The 16509-nt window shown below is 36.8% G+C and overlaps 1 protein-coding gene across 1 annotated transcript; it reads left to right on the top strand.

Annotated features, from left to right (window-relative positions):
• Positions 1–297: 297 nt before the first annotated feature.
• Positions 298–15571, top strand: LOC135475501 (tRNA pseudouridine(38/39) synthase-like). Its single transcript, XM_064755428.1, has 14 exons — positions 298–429; positions 1792–1913; positions 3524–3664; positions 4082–4142; positions 4634–4718; positions 5348–5453; positions 5980–6040; positions 6567–6700; positions 8775–8895; positions 10099–10162; positions 11823–11882; positions 12546–12603; positions 13419–13567; positions 15007–15571. Exons 1-14 carry the CDS (start codon positions 307–309, stop codon positions 15078–15080), a joined length of 1359 nt encoding a protein of 452 aa, XP_064611498.1. The 5' UTR covers positions 298–306; the 3' UTR covers positions 15081–15571.
• Positions 15572–16509: the final 938 nt, after the last annotated feature.

Here is a 16509-nt window from a genome sequence, read left to right as displayed (position 1 = left end):
TCTTCGCATTACATACGTTTAAAAGATAAACACCATCTGTACTATCCATAAAGATAGTTTTTTTTTATTTTTTACGCAATCATTATTACTATTTTCTTTTCGATTTAAGATCGAAATAGTTTTTATCATAAATTTACAACAGGTGGCGCACGTTTTCAAAACGAAACTTTCTTAGTTTTGGTTTGACTGGTACCTTTATTTCTACACAAAAACATAGTGTTGTAGAAAACGTACGAGTCGAGCATGTGGCCCCCGTCTATCAGACGGTCATGCTGCAATATTTGGAGGTGTATTCGGTGCATAAAAATGGACATACACATGGCTGAAGGGAATAGTAGGTGTGAGATCGTAGATAAGTCGCCAGAGAAAACGTTAAAAGACACAAAAAGGGCTTTGAAAAAGACACCGGTTGAGGAGTGCACTAGAGAGGTTAGTGAAAACTGACTGTTTACACGATCGAAGTGCAGCCGACACCACTCATGGAGTTACGGGGAGTATGCTTGATTGTTTTGTATGTGAGGTTTATTCCGTTACACGGAAACCTGAATGTTCTGCGGTGTTTATGTTCAATTCCTGGAAATGTCCACATGTTGAGGTCATACCGATAAATGAGCTCTGCTGTGCATTTCACTTTACAGATATCATGTCACGGAAATTGCACACCGTATGATGCTGTGTTTGTTAAACCTGTCAAATGCTAGTCCACTTCATGTAGACTCAGTGCGCAACAGTGCGGCACAGTGTCACACAGTGTAAAACAGCGTAATGATGAATGTGACAATTTCCCTAATCAAAATAAACCAATAGTACACTTTACTCTCTTTATTAATTGGATTGCAGTTGCGTGATGTACTGAAGATTAATGCACAAGCTGCCCCACACTTAATCCAACAGCATTAATTCACTACCCCTGTATTTAATATTTCTGACATTCATTCTTTCAGTAGACTAACAAGGTAAATGTCAGAATGTTCAATATAAATAAGGAGGGAGATCATTTAGCTGGCTGGATTACCTCTCACTCTACCTTATTTGTGTCGTAAGAATCATAAGAAACATGAGCCATGTGTTTCTCACCAGTATCAGTATTTTGGTAAAATGCTGTAGGGGGCAGAATAAGTTTTATTTTTCATCATATTATTTTAACTATCTCTAACAATAATATTGTGGCAAGAAAATTCCTAAGCTTGCACTGTGCTTTTGTTGAAGTTTTGGTGTGTGGGTGGTATAATCACCATCTGCATGTCCAGTGCGTGAATGTAAATGCTGGGTTTACAGTAAAGTGCAGACTTGAACACTATAGCTAAATGACCATATTGGAGCAAGTTTCTTAGATGGCCGATGAATTAGATCGTTCAAACATTCCACAAATGTACGGGTATCCTGAAATGAAAATTTTTGCCCAAAACGTTTATCACTTATTCCTTACCCCAAATTCAGAATTTTTCACATCTTTATACAGTGTCCTCTTTTAGTACAGTAAATACATGAAATGTACTTGTTATAATGGTCAGAATGCAGTATTTTGGTAATTCTTCCATGTTATCTATAACAGAGACTGATACATATGTAAAAGTGTTCTAAAATGTATACACGTCGCATGCTGTAGTGCAATTGTGAATGACTTCATTCTTGCCATTCAGAAAATTTTCACATAATTCAGGTTTTGAAGATATTGGTAGTCCTGCTATTTTGGTATTCTAATAAATTAATAAAAAGAAGTGTACCTCCTGTTGTGAGTAGAATGTAATAATATGACAAAATTCCTTCATACATGTATTATCATTACAGGAACTGATTGCCAGAGTTACACAGCTGGAGGCACATGTCTTGCAGCTGAAAAATATCATTGCCAAAAGTGAGGAGAAACCAGCAAGTGGAACAAAAAAGCAGAGGCCATTTGATTTCTCAAGGTATTAGCAGATATATTTCTTATATATGCTGTGGTGTCAGTGGAATAAATAAATACTCCAGCCTCATATCCACTGACTCTAACAGTACATCTTTAAATTTAGCAGCTGTTTGACAACTATTGCTTAATGTAGAGTAACTAGCCATATGCTTTGTGAAAAACTCCTTCTGATCCCAGTGTTATCAACCGAATTGCAAAGTGAAGGGATGCAAAGGAATGCTGCGAACAAGCCAGTAGAACAATGTAGGCAACTACGTTTGATCATATTTACTATAACATGAGCTTCCGAAGAAAGTTTCACAAAAAGAGATTTAGAGTAGATGATTGATGGAGAATAATTGAGGATCTGAGTGTTTGTAAATATGAGAAATTCCTAAATGAAACAAATGTTATTTGTGCCTCTGGAACATGACGAGACTAGTGATCAATATTACCTAACTCCCCTATTGTATAAAAAGGTGTGCCCCATGCTGTCATGCCATATAATCCTTAGCATGCTTCCATGCTTTACCAGCATAAATAGCTCTCAGTCAAAATCAGTCAAAAGCCCTTTGTGTCTGTCCATTATGAGGACTGGCAGGTAACTGTGATTTCCTCAGCCCCGTTTCCTCTACCAATGTTTTTTTTTTTGTTTTTGTCTCTCTTTTCTTTATTGATTTAATGCTGTACTCAAGAGCATTTTATATGCAACAACACAGTGTCCAAGTTAAAAGCACTGGGCTTTTTTTTTTATTACATGAGTTGCAACATATATACACAGTCCATGGACATGTAACATTCATACATCATGTACCTTAAGACATACAAACATATTTATAAGGACATAACAAGAACACGTATATGTACATAAATACCTACATATATAAACAGAAGACATAGCACTGGCTGTTGTGGTTTGTTTGTTATAATGAATTTCTCCATATTGATATTATGTAAAATTTAATAAAAATACTAATTTGTTAAATTGACCTCTACTGGCAGACCATTTTTTATCAAATAGTTTAACACTGTCATTCATAGTTACTAATGTTTTTTCCATAATATATTGTTTTTGCAGTAAGTGAACCACTGGCCATTAGCAAGTGCAAGTAAATGTTGAGACAATTTTTTCCACAGTTTTTCACTTGTAGAGTAAGCTCTGACTGTATGCCTTATTGGTGTCAGAGAGGCAAATGATTTCCACTGACCTTCATGTAAGATCTCATGTGCAGTGAACGTGTCAACCGCTGATTTGTCAACTGCTGATTTGCCCCTGAATGCACTAAATGTAAATTGCTACTATTTGTGCATTTACATGAACAGTTAGAATGAAGCCCTGATTGAGGTAAATTGACAATAGGCAATATTTCACCGGTTATGTTTGACCATTTGCCAGCTATCACTCTGTCGTCACTACTCTGGTTTTACTCTCTGTGCTGTACAGCTTTAATTATATAGCGTAGGTAAAACACTTGCATGGTCATTGTATATCACAAATGAAACAAATAAGCCTGATGTTCTTGATTTATGCTCTTTTGGATATAAGCTATGTACAGGTCAATTTTTTCTCTATGCTAAGTGTGTCACATTGTCTTCAGATTTGGGGAAAGAAATTTTAAATTTGTCTTTCAGATACAACTTCCGCCATATTGCTCTGAAGATTTTGTACTTAGGCTGGGATTACAATGGCTTCACTGTGCAGGAGGACACAGACAAAACAATAGAAGCTGCTCTGTTTGATGCTCTGATCAAATCAAAATTGATAGAAAAGAGGTAAGGGAGATAACTATGTATGTGTAACTTTCCAGTATTCACGAGTATGTATTACACACTGGAGATGTGGTAAGGGAGATAATTCTTAATAGTAACTTTCCAGTATTTACCAGAAAGCATTACATACTGGAGAAGAAGTAAGGGTGATAACTCTTCATATGTAACTGTCCAGAATTTACCAGCATACTTCATATGCTGAAGTCTTCACTTTTTAATTGATTTTCCAAGTGATTTTCCAACTTGATGGCTGAACATTTTAGAAAGCTTGAACAATTTGGTAAGACACCTGTTAAATAAATATACACCTTTGTAAAGTGAAGAGCGCACTTGTTTGTAATGTTAACCACAAAGATTGCTAATATCAGTTGCTATTTGTATATATGTAGAAACAAAATAACAGTTGAGCTTGCATTCCAGAGAGACTTCAAACTACCACAGATGTGGAAGAACAGACAAAGGTGTTAGTGCCTTTAGTCAGGTAAGAGTCATGACAATGTGTGAATGCAGAGGGACAGGCAAATTGTCTTGTCCCTACATCATACGTGATTGCCATTAGCTGATTAGACAGGTTGACATACATTTGTTTAATACACTAATTTTTGTGTCTGCCTTGGGTGTGAAAAAAATGGCTCATAATAATCCTTATGAGTCCTAAAACCATATACCAGAATCTGATCATTGCCTCCCACACTTCCTCACCTTTCTTCACCACACCGTGGCCTCCCTCCCCACCTCACCCACCCACCCATTGTAATATCTGAAAATTGTAACAGCTGAAAACAAGGTCAACAGACCAGATCATCTTCTATTTTACTTACTGCTACTTTATACTCACTATTTTACTGGGGTAAAGCCTGCTCCTAAAAAGGGTCAGTAAACACTCAGTTGACTTTGTCTTTGTCTGTCTGTTTGTATTTTCATTTGTCTGCAATTCTGTTGGAGTTATATCTCAACATTTTTAAATGTAAGGTGATCTCAATTGATGTCAGAAGTAACTTGTCTGAAGGTCTTGGGATGAAAGCGAGAGGAAATGAACAAATCACTCCAAAACAAGGTAAATATTCATATATTAGATTAGAATTGTCATGTACGATTCATAGAGAAATGCAGATTTTGAAAACTGAAATTTAAAGTTTAATAGGTCACAGTTCACTCTATCCTCATATCTATCAAAAAACAATGCTAACTTTGTATTCGTCTCTGATGGTAAAAATAATATTTACTGGCAGCAAGAGATAAAACTTACGTCACTGATTATGTGAATGTTTCTACCAAATTAGTCAGATTTAGCACTACAAACTGAAAGTAGTGGAAACTGATGCATGAAAATCATGTTTATTTCTTTCAATTTAAATGTAAAACACTGTAAAAGTATATCACATGTTACTTTTAGAGATTTAGCACTACAAACTGAAAGTAGTGGAAACTGATGCATGAAAATCATGTTTATTTCTTTCAATTTAAATGTAAAACACTGTAAAAGTATATCACATGTTACTTTTAGAGATTTAGCACTACAAACTGAAAGTAGTGGAGACTTATACGTGAAAATCAAGTTTATTTCTTTAAAATTTAAATGTAAAACACTGTTAAAATATATCACATGTTACTTTTATATCACCATCTTGTTAAAGTGTTTTGCACAAGTTTTTCTTTAAAGACCAAAATGGTTTCGATTGACAGGTGAGAAGAGAGAGGAGTTACCATATGCCTCTTTGCTGAACAAGCTGTTACCCAGGGAGATCAGAGTGCTGGCCTGGGCACCTGTCCATGAAGACTTCAGCGCCAGGTACACATAGAGTATAACTATACTGGAACTAGGTGTACACTGTAAACACTGAAACTACTATACACACTAAATGTACACATTGATTGAAACTACATGTACACTGTAAACACTAAAACTATGATACATTGTACCCACTGATACTAGATATACATTGTGCACACTGAAACACTAAAACTGTATGTACACTGTACACACTGAGACTATGCTGAAAATACATGTACACAGTACTCACTGAAACCATTCAAAGACTATACACACTAAAACTGTATGTGCAATGTACACACTGAAACACTGAAATTATATGTGCACTGTACAATCTAACACTGTCTGTATGAGAAAGATTACTCAAAAACTTTATGTCCTCCAACTAGCGTTTTTTGCACAACTAACATGCAAAATTTCTGACAGCTTGTGGATATAAAATCATGTCGGACGAGAAAAAGGTTTGCCCCTTGCTTAGTTATCACGTCTAAATCATCATTTGGTTTATATTGAATATATGAGCAAATTTTCTAACTTTTGTTAGGTTCAGCTGCAAACAGAGGACCTACAAGTATTTCTTTCCACATGGAGATTTGAATCTTGAGGTAATGTGCCTCTCTGATTTGAATATTATGTTGTTAAGTATATATGAATGTGTATGATTTTTGATCCGTTCTTCTGTATTTTACAGTTTATTCGTAAACAAACATATGTAGAGTGTAAAAAATAAGGTAAAATATTCTCAATTTCTGGGATTTATCCTGTAATGTAGCATGATATAACCTGGTTACCCTGTGCACTTTAACTCTTACTTAGAATAGGCATTAACAAATTATAATAAACTCAGACATGAAAACAAAAAACCATAATGTTGGCTGCCCACGTATAAGTGATATTTTCTAGAGTACAGCTTAAAACACCAATCAAGTAAATGAATAAGTAAATAAAACACAAAGATTTCCATCCTACATTTAAACCAAAACCCAGTGAATATTCTTTTCTAAAATGCCTTGTGATGTTGGTGATACCTGTTTCATTTGTAAGCTACATGTTTGTTTTACTTTCGTGGAATTCGGTGAAGTAACAAACTTTTTTTTTTATGGTGATGTCTCTTGTCTGTGCCATTTACAGTTGATGCAGATATCCGGGAAAAAGTTGGAAGGTGTCCATGATTTCCGTAACTTCTGTAAGATGGACGTAAGCCATGGGGTTGTTACCTTCCGTAGAGAGATTTTATTGGTAGATGTAAAGGAGTGTGATGAGAGGTAATATAAAATATTTGATGAAGCTTGCATCAACGCTGATCCTATTTCACTGAGGAATATACTTCAGTAGAATGTGAAAAACAAATCAAATAAATAAATCAATAAATATTTCACTGAGAGAAATATTTTTTTTGCCAGGCAAAGTTTGGCACTGGGGATGCTAGTGTCGTGTTGTCATCTATAAAGTGAGCATGTTATGGCCAAGTGGTTAAGACACTTGCCTTTTGATCATTATGCCCTGGTCACTCATTGGCTCAATTCCAGCCTTAGGCACAATATTTTCAGCATTTCCTGTTTCTGTTGTTATTTTGGGCTTTCAGAAATCCTCTTGCCTTGTACCAATATGATTTAATACAATGTAAAACCCCAAGCATACATACCTACATAGTCTGCAATGGCTTCCCCACTGAGTTATTCGGGACACTCCAGTTTCCATTTGGCTGTCACCATATTAGTGAGACCTTCTTGTATACAGTACTAATTAGCAACAAAGAGAAAGAAAAAAAATCGAAAGAGTGGCTGGGGTAATTCACTGATCTTTGGCAAGGTGCTGGGGAACTTTCTCCATGTTTGATTTACTGTAATTCCTCATTCTTTTCGCATGTTTGGAAGATGTTTATTCAAGCATACTGTGAGGGCATTACTCTGTGTACAATGATGAAATAGTACTTTCTATGAAGCCCTGAAACTGACCAAAATCAAAAATCAAATTAACAATGTCAGTCAAACTAAAAACAACCGAAAGTTGTTCTTTCATATGTGAAAAGTTTGAGGAATTTAGAGTACAGATATGCACACCATATTGCTGCCCTTCAATAAATTATAAACTACTCCACCTATATCAGCGTCATTTACCACTTTCTGTGCACCAAGGCTCAACAAAAGTGAGAGCAGGGAGGATTTACACATTTTGTGTCCATAATTGAATTTTACGACTCCCTCATGTTTGCTAGAGATTGAAAAGAGAAGCGTCATAATCACACGGCCATGGCCTGCTTCCTCCTCATCATCTAAGCTAAATTTTAAATCAAGCAAAATTATAAAAAAAATCAAGTACAAACAGAACGGAAACTGAAAATGCTATTAAGTAGATGTATTTAAAATAAATGTAAACTTAGAGAAACCCAGTATCTAGTGTCATGTTACAAGCCAGGGAGTAATGTTCATGCAGTTTTGACAGCAGATTTATTCCAGATCAAGCTTATTCCTGGCTTTCACAACGTTTTGATGCCATTTCATTCACAATTCACAGCTGAATGATCATTTATTGGTTAAATGAGATGTATCAGGTTTGATTTTACATTTATGCTGTGACAAATTTATGATGAAATTTATCAGACCTCCAAAACTTTTTGTATTTATAGCTTAAAGGCAAAGAAAACACTCAAATAAAGTGTTTTTCAGATGAAAGACCATTAAACACTGTCTAGGAAAATAGTTTCATTTGTTTTTTACAATTTTTCTAACCGACTAAAGCGAATTGCAAACATAAGATTTTATGTTGCTTGGTTGGGACCCGGAGTGTATCAGTGATGTCACAGTAATATTTTCGGCTTGAAATAACTTATTTCAAGGCCCATTTGTTGAATGCATTCTTATCTCTAAATGAAGATGCATTTTAAGTGGTGAAATATAGCAATCTGTCTGTCAGGTGGCAAAATGCTGACGTGACATCGCTGGTCCTAATATGGTCAGAAAAGGCCTCAGTAGAATCCTTAATTTTATATACATTTTGCTAGGTGGAAAAATATTGTAAAAAAATAAATCAAATTATTTTCCTCTACCATATTTGATGGCCTCTCATCTGGCATGTTTTCATGCTAATGTGATCTTTGACATTCTTGTCCAAATACTTTTAAGAGTGAATCTTAAGGGAGATAACTCAGTGTTGTCGGCAATTATTTTTATGGTCATTATTTAAAGTATGTATATTTGATTCGTTCATTACAGTGTTATCTGTAATATTTCACATATGTGACAAGTCAGGTTTGTGGAAAGCTGTATATTTAAGATGAACTTTTAAAGTAGTGTTGACTGAGGCTAATGATCATAAATAATTATTGTGTTATTGTAGAGACATTCCAGCGTACAGGATGTGTGAACTGACTGTGGTGGGGAATGCATTCCTGTGGCACCAAATCCGCTGTATCGTGTCCGTCCTGTTCTTGGTGGCTAAGGGCGTGGAGCCACCCGAGGTGAGGAAGTTACCAACATGAAGACCGACTTTAAAACAAAAGGGTCACATATTTTTATTAAAGGAGAAGAAAGTTTAAATATCAATCAAACACCATTGAAAAGAGTATGCATTTCCTTGCAGGTGCATACCATAAAAAAATTCCAATATGTAGCTCAAGTTGATAAATTATAAATAAAGTCCGCGCCAACATCTGCTGTGGGTGACTATTTCGCCTAAGAACTAGTCCTGAAGTCTTCTGTGTTAAGAGGAGAATTGCCGTTGGAAACCGCTGAAGTGCAGTTCGTACATTTCCGGTAGAACTTTTCTTCCCAGAAGGTAGCGCACAGTACAGTTCGTTTTCTGCTTGACAATCAGGAAACCGGAATGTTGGACGTAAGTTCCAAGTTTAAACGAACAAGCTGGCAGTTTTAATGACTCCCATTGGCTGGGAGGCAAAACACCCCCAACATAAATTTCAGGGTGTAAAAGATGGAGGAAGCGATGGACTCAGCGATTTATGCCAGCTTTGCCTTTTCAGGCTTTACATCTATGGCCAAGAAAAATCGCAAAATTATGCAGCAGGCACCACCAGATAGAAAAAAATGTGCTCTTTTCAGCTTATAGTATCAGTGTTTTAAATTTTCTTCTCCTTTAAGATAGTATTGGGATATCTTGACTTGTATTTACGTGAAGAAATGATCCAGCAGTCTCTCAGCATTGCGGTTGCTGTGAGTTCAAATCCAACTCTATGCTGGCTTCCTCTCCGGACATATGTGGGAAGGTCTGTCAGCAACCTGCGAATGGTCGTGGGTTTCCCCCGGGTTCTGCCCGGTTTCCACCCACCATAATACTGACCGCCGTCGTATAAGTGAAATATTCTTGAGTACGGCGTAAAACAACAATCAAAAAAAAAAAAAAAAAAAATCAAATCCAATTCGTGCTTGCTTCCCCTCTAGTCTTACATGAAAAGGTCTGCAAACAACTTGTAGATGGTCGTGAGTATCCCCAGAGCTCTGCTTGGTTTCTTCCCACCATAATTCTGGCTGTTGCCATGTGAGTGAAATATTCCTGGGTGTGGCATACATCATTTATCAAATACATATATTAATTAATTAAATTTACTGAAAGAAACGTTGAAGTTTTGTGGAAATAATTTATAAGAACATAAGTATTGACAAGAATGTTATTAGGAATTAAGACACTTTGCTTCTTCTGATTTCAGATCATAGAAGAACTACTTGATGTAGAAAAGCATCCAAAGAAACCCCAGTATACCATGGCATCAGGTAACCTAAATGTAGAAAAGTTATTTTAGGAGGTCTAAACTTGATTTTAGTTTCTCCTGTACTCTCTAAAAGGTGCCATGTTAGATCTTCTTGTCTGAGAAGTTGACCAAAAAGAAAATGACCATGTTACTTCTGATTTGACAAAATGGCAGACTTCAGCTGGATATTTGCTCGAAATTCATTTCTGCCACCACAACAGAAATGTCTCTACCATGACAGATTGTTACAATCGTGCACATCCCAATATGTACTCGCCATGACCGTTTTAATTTGATTTTGGAGAAAAATCGTGCATGGCAGTCATCCCCCCTGAAATTCACCAATCCTTCTGATGATTACTTTATTTCATCTTAAGTTTAGCATTTCCCAGGTGACACATTTTGTTTGATTCTGATTGATTCATCCACTGATAGGGTACCTATTGAGTTTTTTGTGATTAATTTTTTTACCGGAAAAAATGTAATTGCTGGCATCAGACGTATCATTTTAAGGCCTTTGTGTGCTTCTGAAAATGTGTCTTTACATTCCAAACTCAAATACAATATTTAGGGACAGAGGTTGATCTAACACACATGACTGATAGGACAGAGATGCAGCAAAAAGAGTTTTGCCAGAGGGAAAGTTTGTAGATATTCTGCCACTTCTTGGGAGAGTACAAAACTTTGCGTGTCCTTACTTAAGGATACTAGAACCTTTGAGTGAAAGTTGGCCATGTTTTCCTTTCACATTGTGATTCTTTATTTTCTTATCATTCACCTCTCTTAAAGATGAAACTAAATTCAAATTGTTAATATCTTAATTTTGACAAAAAGTAAGACTTGTCAACCAACATGTTCGTCTTTGCGTAGTTCCCCCTGATTAGGGCGGTTATCTGGCTGTGACTAGACATGCCTCTGTGATTGATATTTTTGCCACTCGCAGCCAACTGCGTGTACAAACTTCTTTCCATACAGGCTATGGGCCTGTTATACTTGGTAACAAATTAACAGCCTTAGAGGGATACAGTATCAATGCTGATTGGCAGAGAGTTGAGATAGGGTTTGCTGGGTTAAACTCTCTAGCCTTGGTCATGCTTGAATAAATGTACTATACCTAAAATTCTGCTCAGGCTTGGCATGGACTTGCCTATGTCTCACACCAGCCAATCAGAAACAATTGTGTATCCCTTTAAACACCCCACCAGGGTGCCATCATGGGGAGGGGTTTATGAACACATTGCAGTGGGTTTTGTTCAGATTCAACACCAATATACGCTTTCATGGTGCAATATCAGTTTTAAAACTTGATGTAAGTAGGTTGATATATTCACATATCTTAAACCTTTGCATTGTGAGTCCATGTGGCAGTTACGGAGAGATTAAGTGATCAGCATAAGCCATCATAAAATAATCGTAGTTTTGAAAGTGTATCATCCTGCAGATCAAATGTCACAGAAACTAATGAAAATATCTGATGTGTAAGTATATTGTGTAAGCATATTGTGAAGTAACTTTGGCACAATTCTATGATTTTCCAACTTTAGTTGGGTCGATTTTGTTGAAGCTTGGCTTCACAGAACATATATAGAGGACTATATGTACCATGTGTTGTCACAATAATTTTCTAATGTTTTAAGATTATTTATTTCAATTGCTGTTGGTTTTTTGGGTTTTTTTTTCAGAATTGCCGCTGGTACTGTTTGATTGTCAGTTTGAAAATGTAGACTGGATCTATAATGAAGGTAACACTTTTTCCTGGATCATGGTTATATAAGAATATAGTGTACATGGGTCAGCCAGATCCTTCCAAAGATACCAAGGTTGCATGTACAAGTATGGCTTTAAACGGGTCAAGTGAATACGTGAATATTGTGTACACGAGATCAAACTTATAAAATTCTTCTAAAAGTTGGGAGAGATATTGGTAGTGTTGAGATAAAACTTCTGTTGAGATAAAACTTCTAAAATTCTTCTAAAATTTGGGACATATATTGGTAGTGTTGAGATAAAACTTCTAAATTTCTTCTAAAATTTGGGACATATATTGGTAGTGTTGAGATAAAACTTCCAAAATTCTTCTAAAATTTGGGAAAGATATTGGTAGTGTTGAAAGTAGAATTTTGGAAAAGTGAAGATATGAGTATGTTGTTCAGTAGGTGGAGTGACCATGTGAGAGAAGAGAAACTCAATATTCGTGCTAGAATTACATATATATTGGCTAAAAAAAAAACAAATTTTAGGAAAAATAGGACACTCATCCGAAGCTTTAGACCTGTTATGTTTGCATAGTTCTGTTTTTTTGTCCAAAAAAAAAAAAAAAATACCCCATCAGAATATATAATATATAAGTATATATTGAATGTGTCATGTTTTTTTTTTGTTTATTATTCTTGTTTGTTTTTCAGAGGCTCACAGGTATAATGTGAAGAGGTTACAAGAACTTTGGGGGAAAGCTGCCATCAAGTAAGTCACTCACACGTAATCATTCTTGCAGTGATAGAGTGTACACCACACATTGTCAGAGACACACCCTCTGCTTTCTAACAGGTAGGAATTGGTGATGCGCGGTTTCTGTGAAGGCTACTTGAACCAGTCAGTTTGTTCAATTTTAAGTTACATGTACCTTGCAGGCCTCTAGTAGATGAATGTCCCTATTTTTGGGGGGGGGGGGAGAATCAAGGGGGACTTTATGACAGTGTTATGTACAACCGCTATTGATTTGGGCTGCGAATTTCTTGCCCTGTATAGAAAATTTTAGGGTTGTATCTGAAATGAAATGGTTAGGGTATGGGTTGATGTGTAAAATAAAGTATCCCTAATGCAATGAGGAAGGGTCTTGTCAAATCTCAAAGTGTTCGCAAAGCGAACTGAATTTGTTGTAAACAATGTAGGTTCAGTGACACCGGTTTTTATATTGCGCTCTATGAGGCGAGCTGACATTATTATAAAGATCCAGCAAGAGAAACAAATAACAAAAAAAATTTGTAAATCCATTCTTATTTTGTCCAGTCTTGATGTTTTAATGATTTTCCTGCTTATCAAGGCTTTCCAATCATATGTTTAATATGTCTTAAACAGGAAAAAATGCTGGGACAGTCCACATTTAGCCCGTATTAGTTTGATATTTTCAATTTCATTTTCATTTTTAATCCCTCCTCTGACACTGAACAAAGATGCTTTCAGCCCATAAAACAAAAATATTTATTGGTGTGTCCTTAATGAAATTTTGTCCAACAGTTGGTCAAATATGTGTGTGATTTCTTTCTGGTGCATTGTAGGGCGACCATGATCAGGAAGATGCTGACAGAACTGGAGCATGTACCTGAACTAGGTGCTGAGGGAGTGACAGGAGGCTCCTTTCTGGACTGGATGGCCATGGGATGGAAAGGGAAGACATACAAACGCTTGCTGGACAGACAAACCTGCGGTAATCTCATTCTACATGTACTTCCTTCAAAGCCTTTTCATGTATGGTTTGTAGATTTGTTTGTCATCTGATTTTGTCATCTGATTTTATCATCTGATTTTGTCATCTGATTTTATCAGAATCTTATCACAATAATGATGTGCATAATTAAACCTCGCTGAGGATTCACAAGGAAGTTTTTTTCACAGCTCAGTGTAGTCCGTTAGAATCTTGCCTGTTTTGTTTTATGTGCCATCCGACCAGCAGACAGCTTGTAAACCGTTAAAACAATTTTGCGACATCAACAACACGTTCAAAATGTTGGCAAAAGTCAATTCTGATCGATAAATTGGTTTCTGCATGCAGGTTTGTGTACATATTGATGAACAGGAGTTCTTCTGGCAACATACCATGGTCAGTCAGTGTTCACTGACATCATGTGTGTGTTTTTGTTGGATTGGCTACTTTTTACGGGTCTTAAGACTGTCTGCAACAGACCAGGTAATGCGAGGCAGAGGTATTGCAGGACTGGGTTCACTGTAGCTACATTAATGCAGACAGCTCTCATGTGTGGGGAATAACACCTTATCTCAATTGAAGTTGTACTCCAGTTGTTCCGTGCACATTGTTCAATCCAAAGTTGCATGGCCATCAGCAACTGGGACCTTAAGCTCCTATGTATGCTAAGGTTAAAGTGAACATAAAGTCAGCCTCTAAAGCTGAATTAATTAATTAAGTAGTATTCCAGAAATGTTGTAAAAATATTTTTAAAATTCTACTCAGCTTATCAAGCAAAAAAATAGCAAATGATCACACTAACATGCCAGTTATTTGGTGACACCATTTTGCCATGTTATAGCTAACTAGAGTAATGTCACAAAACCTAGGAGCTCTCCGGTACCATCGGTATTTAACAATGTGACAATGAGAAAATACAAACAAAATCATGTGATAAGCAACCAAAGAATATGAGCTCTGTGCCATGTTCAAAGGGCTGATGTTTCTTTTAGCTTGGCACTCTGTCAGGATGATTTTGATCGGCACAACCGCTGTCTTGTAGCAGTCCTGCTCGTCTTTGACCTGCATGAGTGTAAGCATTTGCCCTAGCAGGCTCTACCAACATCAGGGAATTTACCGAACATTGTAGGGCCTTCTGAGTTGTAACAATCTTTCATGGAGATTTTGGGAAGATATTTTTGTAATAAATCTGATTTTGTTCATGAAAAATAATGCAACGTCACAAAATTGTTCCTCAAGCAATGACTCCCAAGGAGGTTTACTTGCCAACTTATCCTGACAAGTTGCTGCAATCTCCTGCCCAAAACATACACATTGTGACACAGACAGACGTGATTGCATTGATATCTGCCTATCTGCTTTAAGCAGACCACTGCTTTGACCAGTGCTGTCAGTTTGTATTGTATGTTCAGGTAATTTTTTCTTTTTTTTTTCTATTTTAGAAAGCCTTGAAGACAAAATGGAATCTGTTGCAAAGAAGAAAAAACTGGCTGTAGGAAAGACAGAGCCTAGTTGACAATGAAGAATGATGTAGAATTTACTCAAGTCTTTCACATTTTGAAAACTCATCTGATTTAAGGAGATACCATTATTTTAATGTGTAAGGTGGCACTTATTGGCCAGGGAGGAAAACAGTCTTAATGCTAGGCCCTATGACATGATTAAACACCACTGGAGGTTATCAGTGATGTAACAGTTTTAATGATCGGAAACATGGAAGATTTGTTCCATCACATGGTGACGTGGCAGAAGATGTTAACTAAACACGAAAGGTATACCCCTGGATTTGAAGCAAACATATACAAAGGATAATGCTGGATGTGAAGCAAACTTGAAGGGATAATGCTGGATGTGAAGCAAACATCAAAGGTAAATTCATGGGTATGAAGCACACATAAAGGAATAATGCTGGGTGTGAAGCAAACATGTATATGTACATTGCTGTACTCAGTTTGTTTATTTATAAATTTTACCTGTAAATAAAACTGGACTATTTTATAAAACATGTGGAAAGCTTTTGGATTTACATGTACGTATAATTGGCATTAACCTACAGTGGTGGTTAATTTGTTAGCAGATTTCACGAGTGGTGCGGGCAACATTATACATACATTATCACAACAGATTAGTCATTTTAACATGTGAGCAGATGTTCACTGCATCAACCAACAGAAAATTCAGGAATTACTCAAGCTATTGTAGGACTGGCTTTATGTCAGAATTACCGAGTCATAGGACTCGGCCTAATGTCAGAATTACCAAATTATTGTTGAAGTGGGGTTAATGTCAGAATTTCCGAATAATTTTAAGACTGGGGTTCATGTCGGAAGGACCAAGTCATTGTAGAACTGGGCTTTATGTCCGAATTACCACGTCGTTGTTGAACTGGGCTTTATGTCAGAATTACTGAGTCATTGTAGGACTGAGCTTCACGTCGGAAGGACCAAGTCATTGTAGGACACGGTGTTATGCCAGTCGTAGTAGGGTCGGCTTTATGTCAGAAGCACTGAGTCATTGTAGGACTGAGCTTCACGTCGGAAGGACCAAGTCATTGTAGGACAGGGTGTTATGCCAGTCGTAGTAGGGTCAGCTTTATGTCAGAAGCACTGAGTCATTGTAGGACTGAGCTTCACGTCGGAAGGACCAAGTCATTGTAGGACAAGGTGTTATGCCAGTCGTAGTAGGGTCGGCTTTATGTCAGAAGCACTGAGTCATTGTAGGACTGAGTTTCACGTCGGAAGGACCAAGTCATTGTAGGACAAGGTGTTATGCCAGTCGTAGTAGGGTCGGCTTTATGTCAGAAGCACTGAGTCATTGTAGGACTGAGCTTCACGTCGGAAGGACCAAGTCATTGTAGGACAGGGTGTTATGCCAGTCGTAGTAGGGTCGGCTTTATGTCAGAAGCACTGAGTCATTGTAGGACTGAGCTTCACGTCGGAAGGACC

This window comes from Liolophura sinensis, chromosome 9, assembly GCF_032854445.1.
Source record: "Liolophura sinensis isolate JHLJ2023 chromosome 9, CUHK_Ljap_v2, whole genome shotgun sequence".
NCBI classification, from domain to species: Eukaryota; Metazoa; Mollusca; class Polyplacophora; order Chitonida; family Chitonidae; genus Liolophura; species Liolophura sinensis.
Note: the sequence above shows the minus strand (reverse complement) of the source record. Positions and strands in the feature narration are given on the sequence as shown.

Bases quoted from the DNA above. Each gene is read 5' to 3' on its own strand.
- LOC135475501 (XM_064755428.1), top strand. From the start codon at position 307: ATGGACATACACATGGCTGAAGGGAATAGTAGGTGTGAGATCGTAGAT. The intron at 3,665-4,081 runs GTAAGGGAGATA...CTTGCATTCCAG, and splicing joins TCAAAATTGATAGAAAAGAG to AGAGACTTCAAACTACCACA. The intron at 4,719-5,347 runs GTAAATATTCAT...TTCGATTGACAG, and splicing joins ACAAATCACTCCAAAACAAG to GTGAGAAGAGAGAGGAGTTA.